This window comes from Erpetoichthys calabaricus, chromosome 15, assembly GCF_900747795.2.
Source record: "Erpetoichthys calabaricus chromosome 15, fErpCal1.3, whole genome shotgun sequence".
NCBI classification, from domain to species: Eukaryota; Metazoa; Chordata; class Cladistia; order Polypteriformes; family Polypteridae; genus Erpetoichthys; species Erpetoichthys calabaricus.
In genome coordinates, this window is record NC_041408.2 from 75670058 (window position 1) to 75689105 (window position 19048).

At 37.3% G+C, this 19048-nt stretch overlaps 1 protein-coding gene across 1 annotated transcript in view; it reads left to right on the plus strand.

Moving 5' to 3' along the window:
* LOC114666075 (fibulin-7) overlaps nt 1-11839 on the plus strand; it is a 43010-nt gene extending 31171 nt beyond the window's left edge. Inside the window, exons 6-8 of the mRNA XM_028820813.2 lie at nt 649-786; nt 2769-2907; nt 10409-11839. Of these exons, the coding sequence (XP_028676646.1) occupies nt 649-786; nt 2769-2907; nt 10409-10781 (650 nt within the window). The 3' untranslated portion in view covers nt 10782-11839. The remainder of the gene's footprint in view (nt 1-648; nt 787-2768; nt 2908-10408) is intronic.
* Nucleotides 11840-19048: the final 7209 nt, after the last annotated feature.

Here is a 19048-nt window from a genome sequence, read left to right on the forward strand (position 1 = left end):
CCACTGCAGCCTCAGTTTTCTGTTCTTGGCTGACAGGAGTAGAACCTGATGTGGTGTTCTGCTGTTGTATTCCATCCACTTCAAATTTCAACGTATTGTGCATTCTGAGATGCTTTTCTGCTCGCCTCAGTTGTACAGAGTGGTTATCTGAGTTACTGTAGCTTGGTGTTTGGCTCATTAACTGAAGCTCTTGACCTGCATCTACATAATTTTTGTGTTGTGCTGCTGCCATAAGATTGTCTTACTAAATAATTGCATGGATAAGCAGGTGTACAGCTGTTCCTAATAATTTGCTCACTGAATGTATGTTCCTTGGTAATCATTGAGAAAAGTAATGAATACAACATGTATATACAGTAGATAGAACAGTTAGGTACTGAGTAAGAAGTAAATGCAAGAATGTGTGTAAGCTACACAGAACAAAGGACAGAAGTAATAAGAAAAACTTTTATCAACTTTTCATGGGAACTTATGTTCTTCAAATCCAATAAACTGTTTAGGTGCTGCTTCAGTGACCACAGGCTTGAAGGCAGACAAAAAGTCAAGTTTTGCTTGCAAGGAAGCCATTTTTCTTTGTCTGATATCTTGTCCTGAGTTGATTATTTCAGAAGGGTGGCATACAGTAAAACTTTGCTGGTTTATATGCAGATGTGAACGAATGTGAGGTGTACAGGTTGAATGGGGCTCCACGACTCTGTATGCACTCCTGCATCAATATTCCTGGATCATACCGCTGTTCCTGCCCTTCAGGTTACAAACTCCTTGGAGACGGTAGAAGTTGTGAGGGTAAGTTTTATATATGCCAGACTTTATTCAGGCCTCTTCAATGATTTAAAAAAAGCCTTACTCACGCCTTAATGCATTTTAGTATGGGTAGCTGACAATTTATTTACAATAGTTCTAGCAAGGCCGTCCAAGTTGGTGCTCCAAGTGTAAAGAATGGATTAGGAAACAGAAGCTGAGTGTCTCTGCTTAGCCAGAGTAAAGAGACAGCTGTGTTAGAAATTAAAACTGGCAGAGATATACTTAGAGTGAGAATTAAGTAGTTATTATTTCATGTGTAAAGTTTTGTTACTCTTTTGTTTCTGTTTTCACATACTCCCAGGCTCACAGCTTTGAAAAACTAATAACACATCTGCCAGAAATCTGTCAAAGAATTGTACATAACAGGTTTCATTCCTTTTGGGTGACAATTGTTTTATTTGTCTTTTCATTCTTTCAAATTTTTCCTTTTAATGTAATTTTTAAACAAAGGCCTAGTAAATTGTATTTGAAATAGTGTGTACTTTTCTTCTGGGTATTTTACGTTATCATTTTAATTGAAATCCACATGTCACACTCGTTATAGAACATTGGAAAAACTTGCTGTGTTTTCTCAGATCATTGCAGACAAACAAGAGTTAAATATTTCATCGTCATCATAATTTTTAATCTACTTTTGCTGGTGAAGGTCGCAGTAGCAATAAAAGGAGCTTGCCTGGCAAGTCCTCTGTAATCTGGAAACTTTCTACAGCCCTTCGACCCTAAATGGTTACAGGACAGTCGAAAAATGTAATCCTTCCAGTATATGCTAGGTTTGTCCCTTGATCTTCTTCCACAGGATTGTGCCTTGTAAAGCTATCAGAGGTGTGTAGAGGACAAGCTAATATATCTAAATAACCTCAACTATCTACTGTTGAAGAGAAAAGAAGTGAGGTCTGAGGTCTTCTAATACTGCCAAACCACTCATCCAGACCCAAAACACTGACCCTGCTTTTCACACAACTCTGAATAGTCATGTAAGCCAAAACACCCCCACAGTATCCAGGGTTTTTGACCTGGATTCAGATCTCATCCATCTCTGTGACCTTGGTACTGTAGCACTGTACCCATCGCTATCCAGTCCTCCTGGCACTGCTGCCACTGAGGAGGGCATTTCCACTGGATTTAGGAGGGCTTCAAAATGCCCTTTCCACCTCTCAGCAATCCCCAGTTTGGTTCCGGATCCAATACTGTGCATAAAGGTGTGTCCAACTATGTCTATCCAGCATTTTTCAAACAAATACACCAGTTTTAGCTTTTTCCCTGCCTGCATAGTTACACTTTAAACTACAGAGCCGGTTTCCATTGCCAAGATCTATCATGTTTATGATTGTCCCTGTCTGGTGTGTTACCCAACTTGCATTGCACCAGATCCTCATTCTTTACCTTGTGAGGGGTAAGCTTTTTCTGTTGGATCCTAACTGGGTTACGTGGGTCACTGGGCCACCAGGAACTTTCTAGCTAAGACCACTCCCAGGCATTTCTCCAGAAATTATATATATGAAATTCTTCTTTTGCTAGCACTATTGGTGTATATTGGTGTATATTCGAAAATTAAACTGAAACAGTCAGTCAGTCATTATCCAATCCGTCACAGGGGTCTGCTGGATCCAATCCCAGGCAACACAGGGTGCAAGGCAGGAACAAACCCCGGGCAGGGTGTCAGCCCACCGCAGTAAACAGAAACATACACTATTATTTGTGTATAGGCAAAGTTACAATTTTAGGTGAAATCTCATTAATATATAAAGAGGAGGCCATTTGAAATGTGGAGGTGCAGTACATAAATGCAGCCATTTATTTGGAATAACACGTATATTGTCAAATTTAGATTTTTCTAAAAACCTGTTATGTAAGTTTTGTTAAATGGTAATGCCATTCACATTGCTTTTCTTGTGTCAACAGACTGGAAAGCTATTCGTTGCTGCTATTTCCTATTTATTTAATCATTTAGACTTATTTTTCAGATATAGACGAATGCCTTCTACAGCAGCATAACTGCACAAGAGGAACCACCTGCATTAATACTTTTGGGAGTTTTCAGTGTGTGAACCCAGCGTGTCCAAAAGCTGATGAGAATATTAGTTATGTGAAAACATCATCATTGTAAGAATATCCTCTTTACTTCATTGAATGCCACAATTGTTCTTTTACAAGTGTATTTAAAATTAATTTTGAAGAACAGCCAGTTCATGAGGACAAAGACTTACATTGAAGTAGAGTTTTCAGTTTATTTCCTGGTTACATAAACTTTGATATATTCATATATTCTTCCAGTATTTAACTTCAGTGATAGTTTTAGATTTTATCTCAAGTGTGTTGGTTTAGTTAAATGTTGTTTTTCAAATTTACAATGTTTGCATTGGTGCTTTCCTTCAATTTTGTTTCAGTGCCTATAGTATAAAAATCCACAAGCTCATTTTTATCTATTACCACTTCATTCTGAACAAGGTTATAACTTGCCAAATGCAATACACGTGGCAAAATTACTCCCTGGACAATTATGTGGTTATACAGAGATGGCATTTTTCTCATGACCAGCATTCCCTAAATAACCCACAGTTTCCTGCAGTTTTAAAAATGTTTATTTTTACCAGAACACCATTAATAATTTTCACAGTTTATGCATTCTGTCTCTATGTTGAATTTCAGGTGATTCCAGTATTAGTCTCACATAGTATGAGGACCAACAAATGATCAATGATGAAAATAAATATTCTTAATGACACATATAGCAGTTTGTGTGATCATTTAAGCATTGTCAAACAGGTAGGAGAAATATGTCCATCCACGTCAAAATGTCCTGCTGACAGTTGGTTCCTGCCAAGATGACTCAGAATAATTTGGCAAAGCAATGTGTGAACATAAAGACAAATACGCTTGCAGATGGTATGAGATAAATGATTCCACTTAACCAGCCACTATGCATAAATATACCCCACAAAAAATTTAGAGCAGTGGTATAATGTGGAGAAACATTAAAATAAAAAGCGTTATCAGTACAGCCCTTCACATCACATTAGAATTCTAAACAGATCACATAAACGTAAATTACATTCTTTGTTAACAGTATCATTTACAGCAAATCAAAGATTGCGATAATAAATTTAAAAAATTCAAATTTTAGCAGCTTAAACTGTTCTACCAAGATGATGTTATCAGTTACTTTTAAGATTCTACTATGAAAACTTTCTTAGTTTCTCAGATAGAATCATTATTATGTAAGATGTTTTATGATGAATACAATAAAACATCTAATCATTTCATACATGCACAATTCATAACACTTGATAAACACATACTGTACATTGCCTAGAGATATTTTCTGTCTTGATACAGTAGCTACCTGCTATTCTCTAACTGAATATAGCTATTGTGAAAATACTTGGATGTACAACCTTTTAGTGGTGAACAGAAAAATGTTCAGATAAAATTGTCCTTCAACAAAACCAAAACTGTGTAAAATTCAAGTGTCAGATTGAATAACACATAATAATACTGCAGAATTACTGAATAATTCTAGTTGTGTTTTCCATAATGTTAAATTTACCTTTTATCTTCGAAAACTAAGCTTCTCATAATTCCCAAGGTACTTTCATTTTGATACACAGCTCTCATACATTCATATACGCTGTAAGAATTTGCTGGTATCCAAAGATATTCTGATAGAATGATTTGTAATTTTGAACTTTGTAATTTTGAACTGACACCCTTTACAGGAAGTGTAACAATGTGTGCTTCACATATTCACACATTCTTGATTTTATAGTCTCTGACTATTGATTGATGTTTATACTCACTTAGAATAAAGGTATTTATAGAATTAGTCAGTTAATGATTAAGGGTAAATGAGTCAACTGTTATTTTTTAACCTACTTTATGGTTGCAGCCTTTTGTGTTTTATTTTCACTTAAATAATTAAATATCATTGTGGACGAAAAATGTCTTACAACATATAAATGATGGCATCAACTTTAAAACATGTAAATTACTTTAATTAGTAATTAAATTTACTAAATAAATTAGCAATTTAGTGTCATGTAAATTACTTTAATGAACATATTACACATGCGTAGCCTCAGGTCAGAGTTTACCTGTTCTCTTCAGCATCACACATAAAGTAATAAGATAACGATTTAAATTAATACTTTTTATAGCTAAGATGTACAGCACTTCTGTGTTATTTTGTCATGCTTAGCAATGATTTTTTAAAACTTAACATCTACCACATAGGTAAGTCTATCAAACTGTTTCAAAAGGCCTATCAAATGGTAGCTTATGTGTTGAACTATGAACAAACACAAATCCTGTTAAGGCCTTGGCATGCAAGCATGCCATTTAGAGTAGACTATACATTCTTTATCCTGACAACAGATTCCATTTCTTTCTGGGGAATTTCCTGCTTACTATTCATATAATCCTTCAAGCATGATCAGGATCAGTCTTCTGTTCTTCCTTCAGTCGGATATGTCTAGTACTACCCCCCACAAGTTGAGCTCCTCATAAGATAAGAACATAGAAAGCATTGCAGAAAAATAGATTATCTACCTGCCCTTGTGAACTCATGACTTGATTCATTCACCTTATGGCAATATGTGAAGGCAGATGAACTAATTTTGTAGTTAAGTAGACTATAGGTGATACATCATCCATCCATCCATTTTCCAACCCGCTGAATCCGAACACAGGGTCACGGGGGTCTGCTGGAGCCAATCCCAGCCAACACAGGGCACAAGGCAGGAACCAATCCCGGGCAGGGTGCCAACCCACTGCAGAGGTGATACATCATAACATTCTCAAATAGACTTAATCCAATTCAGGGACGTGGGAGCTGTAGCCTGTCTTGGTGGCTCTGTGTGCAAGGCAGTGAACAGTGCTAAACAGGTTGCCAGTTCATTTTAGGACCCACTTATGTAAACATTCACACTCACATTCACACAGGGTCAATTTAGAATGAACAAGTAACCTAATCATCACATCTTTGAGTATGTTGGAGGATTACCCAAAGGAAAACCCATGTGGGCACAAGTACACCGTACAGGTTGCACAGGATCTGTGAGGTGACATCACAATCCATAGTGCCACCATGCTCCTCTTTACATATTGTCCAACTCTCCAAATACCAAACTTAATACAATGCTGCAAAATTATTGGAATTAATGTTCAGGTTCTGATAGCGTATGTTCTGATGACATAGTCTAGTTTAGAGACAATGAAGTGCCAATAAAATGGGGTAGCGTCCTGACCACACAGGGAATATGGCATATAGTTCAGTTCAAACAGGGAGAATGTGACCTACTGTGAAAACTACCAAATCACAAAGCGCTATTCTAGGGTGTGACTTACAGACATGCCTAGAGATCACGGAGTAAAGAATGATCCTGATTTAAGAATCATTCTGCAAGTGTTTTCTTTATCAAATAACAAAGGATAGTCACATTTATGATGCACTGGAGTGCAAACATAATCACAATGTTAAAACAATTTTGATGTCCTTGCACAGAAAAGTGGGTGTGCCTAATTTATGTTATTCTGTTATTAATAAGAGGCATGTCTACTTCATGGAACTGAACAGCTAGAAAATCAGAAATAGTGTAATTTTTGGAAATAAATAATCACATAGAGTACCAGTAAATTCTTTCTGTGATGTTTACTATGCATTTCTTTAAAATGATTATCTAACTAATTACACTTTTCTTTAATTTATTTGATGACTACTAAGATGCACAACTGTTAGTGGTCAAAGTTTTAAATACTATATTCTGAAACTCCATTTTTAAAATTATGGTTTTACTTTGAAGTTATTCCTTTTTTTACTGTTATATCAAAAATTGCCCAGTAAGCCATTCACAATATAAATTAGCATATATCCAGTGAGAGCTACCCTTCACAAAAGCATAACTAGACAACGGGGAAGCTCAAATATATTACGGCACTGCGTTTACAAAATATGGAAAACTGTCCCATCTCTATAGTACTATTCATCAACAGGGGTACGTGGCTCACTTATCACAAGTGCTAAATAGAAACATCAGTTTTTCCAAAGAAACTGAATGATGAATCAGCTTAACAGACTCTTAACTAAAGTAGTTAAACTTTGAGCAGCAGTCTACATAGGTGAGGCTTTCAGATTGATTACCAGAATGCTGAATTGTTTGAATGGTAGATGAAATCACATAACTACCTAAAGCACAGGAAACAGAGGGTTATGGTGTGAGGAACCTTATTAGAATTGGGTGGTGTTAAGAGTGGTGTCCCTCACAGATCAGTGCTTGAGGCAGCTGGTGTTTTAAAATATATAAATGCTTTGATTAAGAATATACACAACAAGCTGGTTAGTTTTGCAGATGATACCAAACTAGGTGGATTGGCAGATAATCTAAAATCCGTTGAATCATTACAGAGGAACTGGACAGCATACAGGCATGGGCAGATTTCTGGCAGCTGACATTTAATGTAAGTAAATGTAAAGTATTACACACAGGAAGTAAAACTGTTAGAATATAATACACAATGGGAGGTCTGAAACTTGAAGGTACCCATTATGGGAAAGACCTGGGAGTTACAGTATATTGGACTTCACTATTAACTTCCACACAGTGTTCAAAAAGTATTAAGAAAGCTAACATGAATGTTTACTTATATAACATAATGTGTAGAGTACAAGTTTAAGGAGTTTATGCTTAAGCTTTATAACATACTAGCAAGGCCCCAACTGGAGTACTGTGTGCAATTTTGGTCTCAGGGCTACAACAAAAAAACACAGCAACACTAGACGAAGTTCAGAGAAGAGCGATAGACAGATTCCAGGATTGCAGGGTATGAGTTATGAGGAAAGATTGAAGGAGTTGAACCTTTTCTGTTTGAGCAAAAAGAGATTAAAAGGTGACAAGATTGAAGTGTTTACTATAAAATTATTAAAGGAGTTGGTACAGCGGATCAAGACAGTTACTTTAAAATGAGTTCAACAAGAATATGGGGGACATAGTTGGAAACTTGTTAATGGTAAATATTTACACAAAGTTTTTTTTTTTTCACACAGAGAACCATAGAGACATGGAATAAGTTACCAAGTAGTCTGGTCGACAGTAGAATCATAGGGACTTTCAAAGCTCAACTTCTCGTTATTTTGGAAGAATAGGTGAATAGAATTGGTGAGCTTTGTTGGGCTGAATCTCATCAAAAATTTTCTAATGTTCTAAATGGCTAACAAAGGTTATTGAACAGAAGTAGACAAAGTTTACTGTAAAATCTACATTGAGAAATTTCATGAAAGGTTGTGGCAGATTACATCCTCTTTATTCCCCAAGTTTTCTTTGGCTTCTACCTATTCTACTCATCAGCTTGCTTTACTGATGGAGTGAAATTCCCACTGCATTAAATGTCTCCTAGGACTTACGCATGTCATGCAGGTAGTATACCTTGACAATTCCTGAGAAGAATTAGATAGATAGATAGATAGAATTAAGAAGAAAGTTAGAGAATAAAGTACAATTAGTAAATGGGACCAGAAATATCAACACAAACAGAACAACACAAATTTATTCCAAACTTAGCTCAAGTTGAAATTTCAGTTTCTGATTATGCAATTCATTTTTATAAAGTACTTACATCAACAAGGGATTGTAGTGTGAAAGCACAGGTGGTAGAACAGCTGCAGTTGGGCAGTGTTTGAGATGACCAGGAAAGGTTTAGCCTAACATCACAGCCACTTGAGTAAATTAAAAGTTGCAGATGTTATATCAGTCACTAGCCAGTCATATTCACTAATTTATTATTACTTGTAAACTAAACCCTAAGGTACTGTGTGTCTCCACTGAGAATAGCATTACTGTCCATACCAAGTAAAAGCACTTTCCTCTTTCTTTGAAAAACCCATTGCCACAAACTTGAAAGTGGTGATTATTAATCCATCTGTTTAATCCAGCTAATGCCAAACTGACTGTGATAAAAACTTTACACTTTTTAAAGTCTTGAGGGTTTAAGTAATATAATGTTTATTTTGATTCTTTAAACTTCATAAAAATCATTTGTGATAGCTGTTGGATATTTTCAGGGGTATGACTTGTTTTCAGTGTTAGCCTTCATTTTCATAAAATACATATCAAGTGGAATTGGAGAATTTATTGTGTCCTCATGTCACTGTGCTTCAATGAACAAAGTTTAGTTTTAAAATACAATGTGTCTCTTCATATACACTGTTCAGCCACAACATTAAGACCACATGCTTAATATTGTTTAGGTCTCCATTGTGCCACCAAAACAGCTCTGACCTGTCAGTGCATGGACTCCAAAACACCTCTGAAAGTGTTCTGCGGTATTCGCGCAAAGATGTTAGCAGCAGATCTTTTAAGTCCTATAAGTTGTGAGTTGGGGCCTCCATGGATCACACTTGTTTTTCAAGCACATCCCACTGATACTCAAACAGATTAAGATATGGGGAATTTGGAGGCCAAGTCAACACCTTTTCATGTTCCTTATATTATCCTTGAAAAATTTTTGCAGTGTGGCAGGCCACATTATCCTGCTGCAAAAGGCCACTGCAATCAGGGAATACCATTGCCATGATGAGGTGTACATGATCTGTAACAATTTTAGGCAGGAGGTACATTTTAAAGTAATCATCCACATAAATTCCAGTACAGTACACACAGTTTCCAAGCAGAACACTGCACAGAGCATCACATTGCCTCCACTGGCTTGCCTTCTCTTCCCAAAGGGCATCCTGCTGCACACAAGAATAATGCAGTGCACCTTTTGTCTACATGATCTAAAAGAAAACGTGATTCATCAGACTAGGCCACCTTTTTCCGTTGTGCCATGGTCCAGTTCTCTCGCTCACATGCCCTTTGTAGGTGCTTTCACCGGTAGACAGGGGTCAGCATGGTCATTCTGACCGTCTACGGCTACACAACAATCTGTGATGCATTGTAAGCTCTGACACCTTTCTCTCATAGCTAACATTAATTTTTTCAGTAGTTTGTGCTACAGTAGCTCTTCTGTGGAAGCGGACCAGGCAGTCCTTCCTTTGCTCAGCAAGTGCATCACTGAGCCTTAAGTGCCCATTACACTGTTGCTGGTTCACTGATTGTCCTCCTTTGGACCACCTTTCAAAAGTACTTACCACTGCATACCAGAAACACCCCATAAGACCAGCTGTTTTAGAGATGCTCTGACACAGTCATCTAGCCATCACAATTTTCCCCTCATCAAAGTCACTCAGATCCTTACTATCACCCATTTTTCCTGCTTTCAACATAACACCTTCAAGAACTGATTGTTCACTTGCTTACCTAATATATCCCACCCCTCGACAGGTGCCACTGTAACGAGATAATCAGTATGATTCAGTTCACATGTCAGTGGTTTTACTGTTGTGGTTGATCACTATCTATCTATCTATCTATCTATCTATCTATCTATCTATCTATCTATCTATCTATCTATCTATCTATCTATCTATCTATCTATCTATCAGTGTATTAAGTCTAGAAATTTACTCACGCATTTTATTAATATAGTTTTTATATTTGTGATCATTTAATAACATTTTGATTATTTAACAAAAATCTAACTTATAAATATGTCCATATATCTTTTTCTTTAGCCAATGTGAACGGAATCCTTGCCCAATGGACAGCAGATCCTGCCACCTGGCCCCTAAAACAGTGTCTTTTCACTACCTTTCTTTGCCTTCCAATCTGAAAACGCCAGTCACTTTATTTCGCATGGCCACAGCTTCAGCTCCAGGCAGGCCAGGTCCTGACAGCCTGCGTTTTGGAATTGTGGGTGGAAATGGCAAGGGCCACTTTGTAATGCAACGCTCTGACCGGCAGACTGGAGAACTCATCCTTGTACAAAGTCTTCAAGGCCCCCAGAGCCTAGAAGTCGATGTAGACATGTCAGAATATCTGGAGCGTACATTCCAAGCAAAGCATGTCTCAAAGGTCACTGTCTTTGTTTCTCCCAATGAATTTTAGAGAACTGAACATCCTGACCTTTAGCCATGGTCCTTTAGCAGCAAGATGAAAAAATCCCCAGTTTGCTGAAATTCTTTTTAATGTCTTCCAAAGTGGGTTGTCTGTACTGTATACTGTATATAACTTTGCACACCAGTAGTCTACTAGATTGTGGTCAGAAACTACTAAGTTAAAACCTGAGGAAAACTTAAACATTCAGGAATTGAACTGAAAAAAAAATCAGCCTATAATTTTGATATTACTGCATGTATTATAAAGGGAAACACATCAAGATTTCCCAAACTATTTTTCTAAGTCCACTGATTTCTTTGCATATTGCATCAGAAGCACTTTTAAGAAAGTGACCTCCTGTTTATTTAAAGTTTGGTTGGACTTATTGCCCACCTTGTTTTCAATTTTGTCTGTGTTAAGCAATTTAAGTAATCAAAAATGTGTTCTAACACTTTTATATCTGAATGTAAAATAGGGAAGCATTTGCTAATCATGTTCCTCCAGGAGCATGCTGCTTTACCTCCAAATGTTAAAGGACATGCTGCCCACTCAACAGGCGATCAGATATGTCTTTTAACATGCAGATAACGTAAGTACTACCTATATTTGCTGCAATGTTTCATTTAAAAATACCTTTAAATGGAACCATTTCTGGTTATTGAGTTATGTGCACTATGTTACAAAAGCATCCTTGAAAATGTCACATTTTTGTTCTTGCTTGTACACAGTGCTTTTAAACACCTATCTTTATTGCTTATTTTTACTTTATCTCCCTGTAATTCAATTACAAACATATTGTGGCTGCTTGGTTATGGGTAATATATGCTTTTCATTAAGATCATGCCTTTATCTTTTCATTATTAATATTATTTTTGGTAACATTTCCTGTAAATATTCCATCAACTAGATGGTATTTATTGCAATGTATTATTACAATAGGCACAGCAATAAATAACAACTGCAGCTGTCTGATGTAATTATACCACTTACATTTGAGTCCTTTGTTTTTACCAGTGTCTCTTTGTTATGCACATAAAACCTGTTATTAAAGAACTCTGTTTCTAAAATGCACATGTTAATCATTATTCTCAAGCATTTAATGGCACTGTTCACATGGATTTGGATTTCGTTTACAATCACATTCAGTGTACAGTTTGGTCCTGAGATGATGCTATGTCAGACTACTGAGACAATATATAAGGGAGCTTCACCCAGTTTTGTTTAAGTCTAGGACATTACAGAGTTTGTTTATTGAAAGCCATTTAAAAATAAAAGTTTCACATCTGTTTCTTTCACACATTCAGTCATGGCTCAGTTCTACTAATATTGCTAACCTCTTTCAAAGCTCACCTGCTCTATTCATTTTTATAAGCAGTACATTTTCAAAGAGAAGACATAATTAGAAAAAACATTAGACTAAAATCACTGATGATATAAAGTATTTCATATGAATTGTACCATTAAACAGAAGGCAATAAAAATATACTTTGGTGGATGTTGTGTTTTTGAATTGGATTTGCTAAAGCAGTGTGTAATTTAAACCACATGTGTCCATTGTCTCTGCCCAGTGATCTCAATCGCTCTAATGAGATGAAAGGAAAGCTGCTTTTAGTGTACAGGAAAATACACATTCACAAAAGGGTAGTTTTAAAGGATAAGTTTGGTATTTTGTAAGTCGAAGTTATTTCTTCACAATTGGGGTATATATTCATTTACCACATATAAATGTGTTCTAAAATGAAGCATTTTTGGTAAATTAAAATAAATACATAGCCTGTCTTTTTGTTTTAAAATGAGGATAACGGGGCCAGGGGTCCGAATGTGAAAACAAAAGCCCTAAAACGTATCAGATATGTTGACTCCGAAGCAACAAAGGTTTCAACTTAAGAAAATGTACCTTCTGTGTTTCTGGGGCATGTGGGTGATGACAAAAGTAAACTGAAAGTACTATATTTTATCACAGATTCTTGGGTTCCTTTTTTTATTTGTTTCTCTGCTCTCAAAGGCCATCGTGGGTGAAGGTGCACCCCCTATTCAGCAAATTTCCATAGCTTCTGGCTGCACATTATCCTACCTTTTTCTCTGTGATTCTGTTTCTCCAGTGGTTATATACTGCCATGGCTTGTAACAAATGATGCTCTGCACAAAAACGTGCCCAGTGTCTGATATACTGTAGCTGCAGATCTGTCAGTATGTTCTGAAATCTTCTGATTTGAGTACGTATTGGCCTTGATTTGCAGTGTCCACGAGAACCAGTGACACATGCATACTCAAATCATATTATTTTTTCATGCCTTATGTACTCAGATCATATGTGTATATAGGCAATACTGGCACACATACTGAATGACATACAGACACAGTGGTTTATTGACAAATGCCTACTCAAATCAGTTATTTTCCTAAATAATGCCTGCTTTTCACCAATTACATTCTTTATTATTTTATATACAGTAGCCCATTATACTGTTCGGAAGATCATCTACAGGTGGAGAAGATTTCAAACAACTGCCAACCTGTCCATGCCAGGCCACCCCAGCAAGCTTACCCCAACAGCGGAACACAAGATGCTGAAAGAGGTCTCTAAGAACCTCAGAATTCATCAGGGAACCTACAGTACATGTAGCTCTTGGCACTGTTGATTTCAAAGTGTGTAATTCTATCAGTAGTTTAAAACACACTGCACAACTTAGATCTATATGGAAGGTGTGTCTGCAGGAAACATATGTTGTCCAGAAAGAACATCAGTGCAAGACTAAGTTTTCGCCATGAACACCCAGGCAATGACCAGGGGGATCATGAATAAATGGAGCATACACACAAAAATGTTGCGTATGAACGTTTCCACACTCAAATTGCGATGTATAAAGCCTAAACTTGGCATAAAGCCACGCACATTTTCACGGTAGCTCCAACCCTGGCATATGCAAGTTCTGCGCTTAGTTTTGCAGACTGGCGGCACCCAGCGTCAAAGCAGTGCTACTGTTCCTGTGTAGTTTCCCTTTCTTTTTTAAATCCACATCCCTGACGCGGCTTTATCATATACACTAAAACTAACTGCATATTGTTTATTAGTTTAAGGCATCTGATTGTAATTAACCTGTAACAATATAATGGTCCAGGGAATAGCCAAAGTATTCCAAATACCATAGCTGCTTTAGCGTTGTTACTCTCACTGCACCTTCTTTTTCTTCTTTCAGCTGCTCCCGTTTAGGAGTTGCCACAGCAGATCATCTTTTTCCATATTACTCTCACTGCACCAGCAGTATTTATATCACTATATCTGAGAGGGGAATCACAGCTCTACAGCAGCTGATCGGAAAGAGAATTATCGGTATACAGCATCAAGCACACGCTGCCTCAGCCATGCTGTCTATTGAACTGCTCTCACACAGCAAACACTTCAAAGCCTTTCCTGTACGGACCTCACGGTTCATAAACAGTTTCATCCCAAGAACTATAAAACGCATTCAATCAGTCCATCAAGTGCTGCTTGTAGAACTGTTTGTACTTATAAGTACAATTACCTCACTGTAAACTTACGATACAGTTATAATATTGCACAACCTGAGCCACTTTATAAAGCGCGTATTTACATATGATGACAATATCATTTTTAAGATGAAATGCAGCAAAATATGTTTATTATATTATACAGATAAAACTTTAACTTCATTTAAATAATCTGTATTGTTAATAATTAAACATGTGTTTAAGCTTTCATATGACACTCAGACGGTGGGCTACGACTCATCTTTTGATGGCGACTTTGATATCTGACAACTTTTTTATTTTGGGCACTGTGCGACTTTGTGAACTTGAGCTTTCGAGTTTCTCCGACACTCTGTCACTCGATCAACTTCCTTTTGTTGATTATACCACTGTTTAAACCAACAAATAATAAGTTTTTCCTGCCTCCACTTGGTATTCACTGAAATTCTTCTATTTCCCCCCGTGCTTTTGCCATTGTCTTTTCACAGAAGGCTGAGCTTAAGGGCTATTTATATTGATTTGCATATTCAAAGAGGCGTAATTCTGGGAGGAGTTGGGGCGGGACAGCAGGCGCTTGCACATACGTTACTTTTCACGCTGACTGGGATTTATGTAGCGGAAGAACGTGGAAGTTGGTGTTCGCACAGATTTATGCATCTGGATTTTTTTGTGCTTACACCATGTTATAGTGTGAGTTCTACGCATGGTGTTATACATGAGGCCCCAGGACATTTGGAATGATGTGCTCCCAAATCAGATTTTTTCCTAAATGGTGTCTGCTGTTTGCCTATTACATTCTATGTTATTATTTTATATATAAATGGCCTACGGAGTGCAATCAAAATTCAGCATTGCACACTTTCTAAGGCATGTCATGTGTATGCACAATAAAAAAAATCCTGAGAAAATGAAACATGCAGGTTATGCTTTACAGCTAAACCATGCTAAAAAAGATTGAAGCATCACAAATAAATTATCAAATTTTATAGCACATGCTGAGTCACTTAAATATATTTTAATAAAAGAACCTAGGCCTACATTTGTAAACGTTCTTAGTAAGTAGTGTCGACCAAAGCATTTTCCGCAGCGAATTTCTGGGGTTCATTGGTGACCTTGTTCGTTGAATATTTTCCTGAAAATTCACAGTGCGGCCAACTTAGGCATTGTGAGCCACTAGCGGGTGATGCAGCACCCCAGACAAGTTACAAATGCCAATAAAGAGATATACTACCACAAATACCTTAATATATTCTACATCTCCAGCAATATGACTCTCTCCCTCTCTACTCCACCCAGGTGAGCTTCATCCAACAAGTCTCTCAACTCTGATTTGTAGCAGCTTTGTTTATACTGGACCCAGGAGTACTTCCGATGCTATTACCTTGCCTCCAGGAAGCACTTCCAGGTCAGGCAGAACCTCCCCATGATAGGAGGGTCAGCCTCCAGCAGCTCCCCCTAGCAGCACCCGGGAACTCCAACAGGACTACTCACCAAAACTACAATTCCCGTGCAGCCCTGCGGTTGTCCAAATGGGATGCACGCCAGATGGATGTCTCCATCCAGTGTACTGGGAAAGTACATGGCCCTCGGAAGCAGTCTCCCCATTTCCATTCATTATAACAGCCTCCCAACCAGGAAAATTACCACTAAACCATCTGGCAGAAATACCTATCAACCCACATCCATCCATTAAAAAAGGCCTCCTGGCCAGGTAAAGAACAATCCATCCTGGATGGCAGGCCAGCCAAACCATGTTGTCTATTATAACATACATTTTTTTTTCAGTTCCCATGATGCTTTGTAAGGTCACAACAGAGAGCCAATGTTGGATGGGACAGCCCTCCCCGAGTATATAATGCCGATCCTGGTAGTGGACTGTATGCTGGATCAACTGGTATATTAGATGCAGTTCTTCTTCCGGTATGGCTTTAATAAGAACTGTTTTACTCTGAGATAAGAATTAATGTAAAACTTGTGATCACAAAATGTACATTCAGAAGGCCCTGTAAATGTGTTGGTGTATTTGTGTCTTAAAAGTAATTTCTTTTTGTGCGGACTTGTATGTGACCAGTGTGTAACACAGTATGTCAGCCTACCCCTTTAATAGTATTACCCAGAGTCCTGTGCAGTTGATGCAAACAGGAAGTAGTGAAGAATCTACATGCTTTCATGTTGTGCATATTTGGTAGCAGCAGCAGTGAATGAGCAAAAGCATCATTAACATAAAAAATTAATAAACTGAACTTTCTTTTTGAGAGAGTTTAATACCGACTATCCATTATGTTGGGGGCAAACTGTAGTTAATTTATGGTTCCTGTTGCCACTGTCTGAAAGAAATGTTACTGTTCTTAAATTTAATTGTATGCATTTTATGTCAGTTGGGCACATTGGCACAGTGGTTAGCTCTGCTACCTCATAGTTCAGGTCACATTTATGGCCACAATAATTGGAGCAGCATAGATGGCAGATGCCTCCTTAGACCTCGGGGACACTTTAAAGACCAATATTTGAGATTGTTTCTACCAAAAGGGGCAATGCCAGCTACTAGAGGTGTACTTACTTTTTTCCACAGACAGAAATGGATTATCTGTTCATTTTTCGTTAAATAAATTATTGCAAAGTCAATGTTTCATTTTTTTTCCAATTATATCTTCTAAATGAAGAATAAATCTTGATATATCCACATATGTTAAAAAGAAATTTCATGGGGTGTATGTTTTCACATGACTATATACGAGATGTATTGATTGATCAATTGCAAGAGTGTGATAGGTTGCCTGGAGCACTGCTGTGCTAGCCTTTTTACATTTAAACAAAGACATTCTTCAAGTAAAGCTAAAGCTGGAGTTGCCAAAAACATTTCAACTGAACCTTAAGGAATTTGGCTGCATACGGCAGAAGCAATTTTAAAAGTCGAACAATCCATCCATTGTCAGTCCTGCTCAGTTCAGTTCAGGAGAGCAAGGCAGGAATCAGCTTAGCCTGGAAAGGTAAATTCTAAAAGCCAGTTCATTAAACCTCAGTGTCCTTCTGCCCTGGTGAGGAGAAGAACATCTTAATCTCAGTGTGTTTATGACTCTTCTTCTTCTGCCACCTGAAGGTAAAGACAGATGCTTTTTATGAATGAAAAACTGAAAGATGAAAGGCAGTCAAAAAGCCGGCCTATGTTCGATACCACAAAATCAATAAACCGTGACGTCTAACCCAAACAATAAAGTAAAATTCTCGTGTATGTGTAGAGGATTTTTAACCAGAAGAACATTTTTGCTTTAATTCCTACCCTTCCGGCTATGACCTTGGCTTGTTATTTCAGTCATGACCCATATTCTGATTCCATCTTACTTCAGACTGAAGGTGCCCTGTGCAGGCAGTACAGAGATCATATCAGCTGTGTGGTACGTTGTTGTGGGGCATCTGAAGATGAGCAGCGCATGTACAGTATGTGCATACATGTGACTCATGGCGGCAGTCTTTAATAGACTGCAGTGCAGTTCATGTGGCACCTGGGATGTTTTCCCAAGGAGTAAAACTCATCATCACAAAAAAAGGGTTAACCTTTGTGTTTGTTTTCATATTTTCTTTTAGATTTTATCCTGTTTTGTTTTTTTTATTACAGTTTCTGCTTATACCTTTTGCCTCTAGTCACTTAAGTCATTTTCTAGATTAGACTTTTTCTTGTCTTCTTAGCGAGTCAAAGCTCAGAGGGCTGTCAAAGAACAGGGCCTTTTAAAGTCCCTTGAGGGCCAATGCTCTGTAACCCTCGGTAAGAATAAGAGGATCCAGATAAGTGCATGGAGTGGACAGCTACAGAATCAATCGTGTTGGAGTTGTGCAGTGTGTGCAGTCTGCGTGTTCTTTCAGTGCCACAACATGTAGACCAGACAGTGAGCACAGTGAGTTTGGGGCTGTACAAGAAATAAATGGTTGTTGTTGTTTAATGAAGTTAATGTTTGCTGACCTGACTTTTTTTGTTGGATTACTACTTGAAAGCTTTCAAATACAGTTAATAATTGTATGCATGAACATAAACATCATGTGTGTTGATATTTGTCCTAATAACTAAACTACTCTTAGACATCAATTTGAAAAAATATTACTAAAATTACACAAATGAGTCTGAATTAGTGTAAGCCACCCTAATTCAGAGTGTTCATAAGAAATGTAATGATTTACTTCATGAGGCAGAAGTACATAATAAGCAAGAACAGTAGCATCAGATATTTTAGATATTACAATGTGTGCTTCAATTTAAATGTTTAAATCTAAGTATTCTCGATTATGATAGAAATTTTCATTTATCTACATTCTCATAAAAGTCCTTAGAGGGCCTGGTCCCTAGTAAAGAATCTAAAATCAAAAATAAATTCATATTCATAATCACTGAACTTGAAATAGTCTAAAAATATCTCACATGGTATCTTTAAAATTTGTCATTTTTAACCTTCTGGGAGTGTCTCTTAGAGGGCCAGAAACACCGGTAAAGAATCATACATCAAAAATATTATATTTGTGATCAGCAACTCTGAATAACATAAAACAACATGTCACATGCCTGTATTAATGAGCCCCATTGTTTCGAAGTTTTGTGATTGGAAGTAACTTTGACCCTTCGTATTCCATTAGGAGGTGAACCCCTGGGGTCGGGTGATGCTCAGCTTCATGTCCTTCTGATCATTTTTGCCAAAGACACCAATTGGTTCACTCTTTATCATATGATTGTGTTTTCCTGCACAAAGTACTGTTCAAAAATGGCCTGAAAAGGAATTTTTTTGGGTCTCAACCTC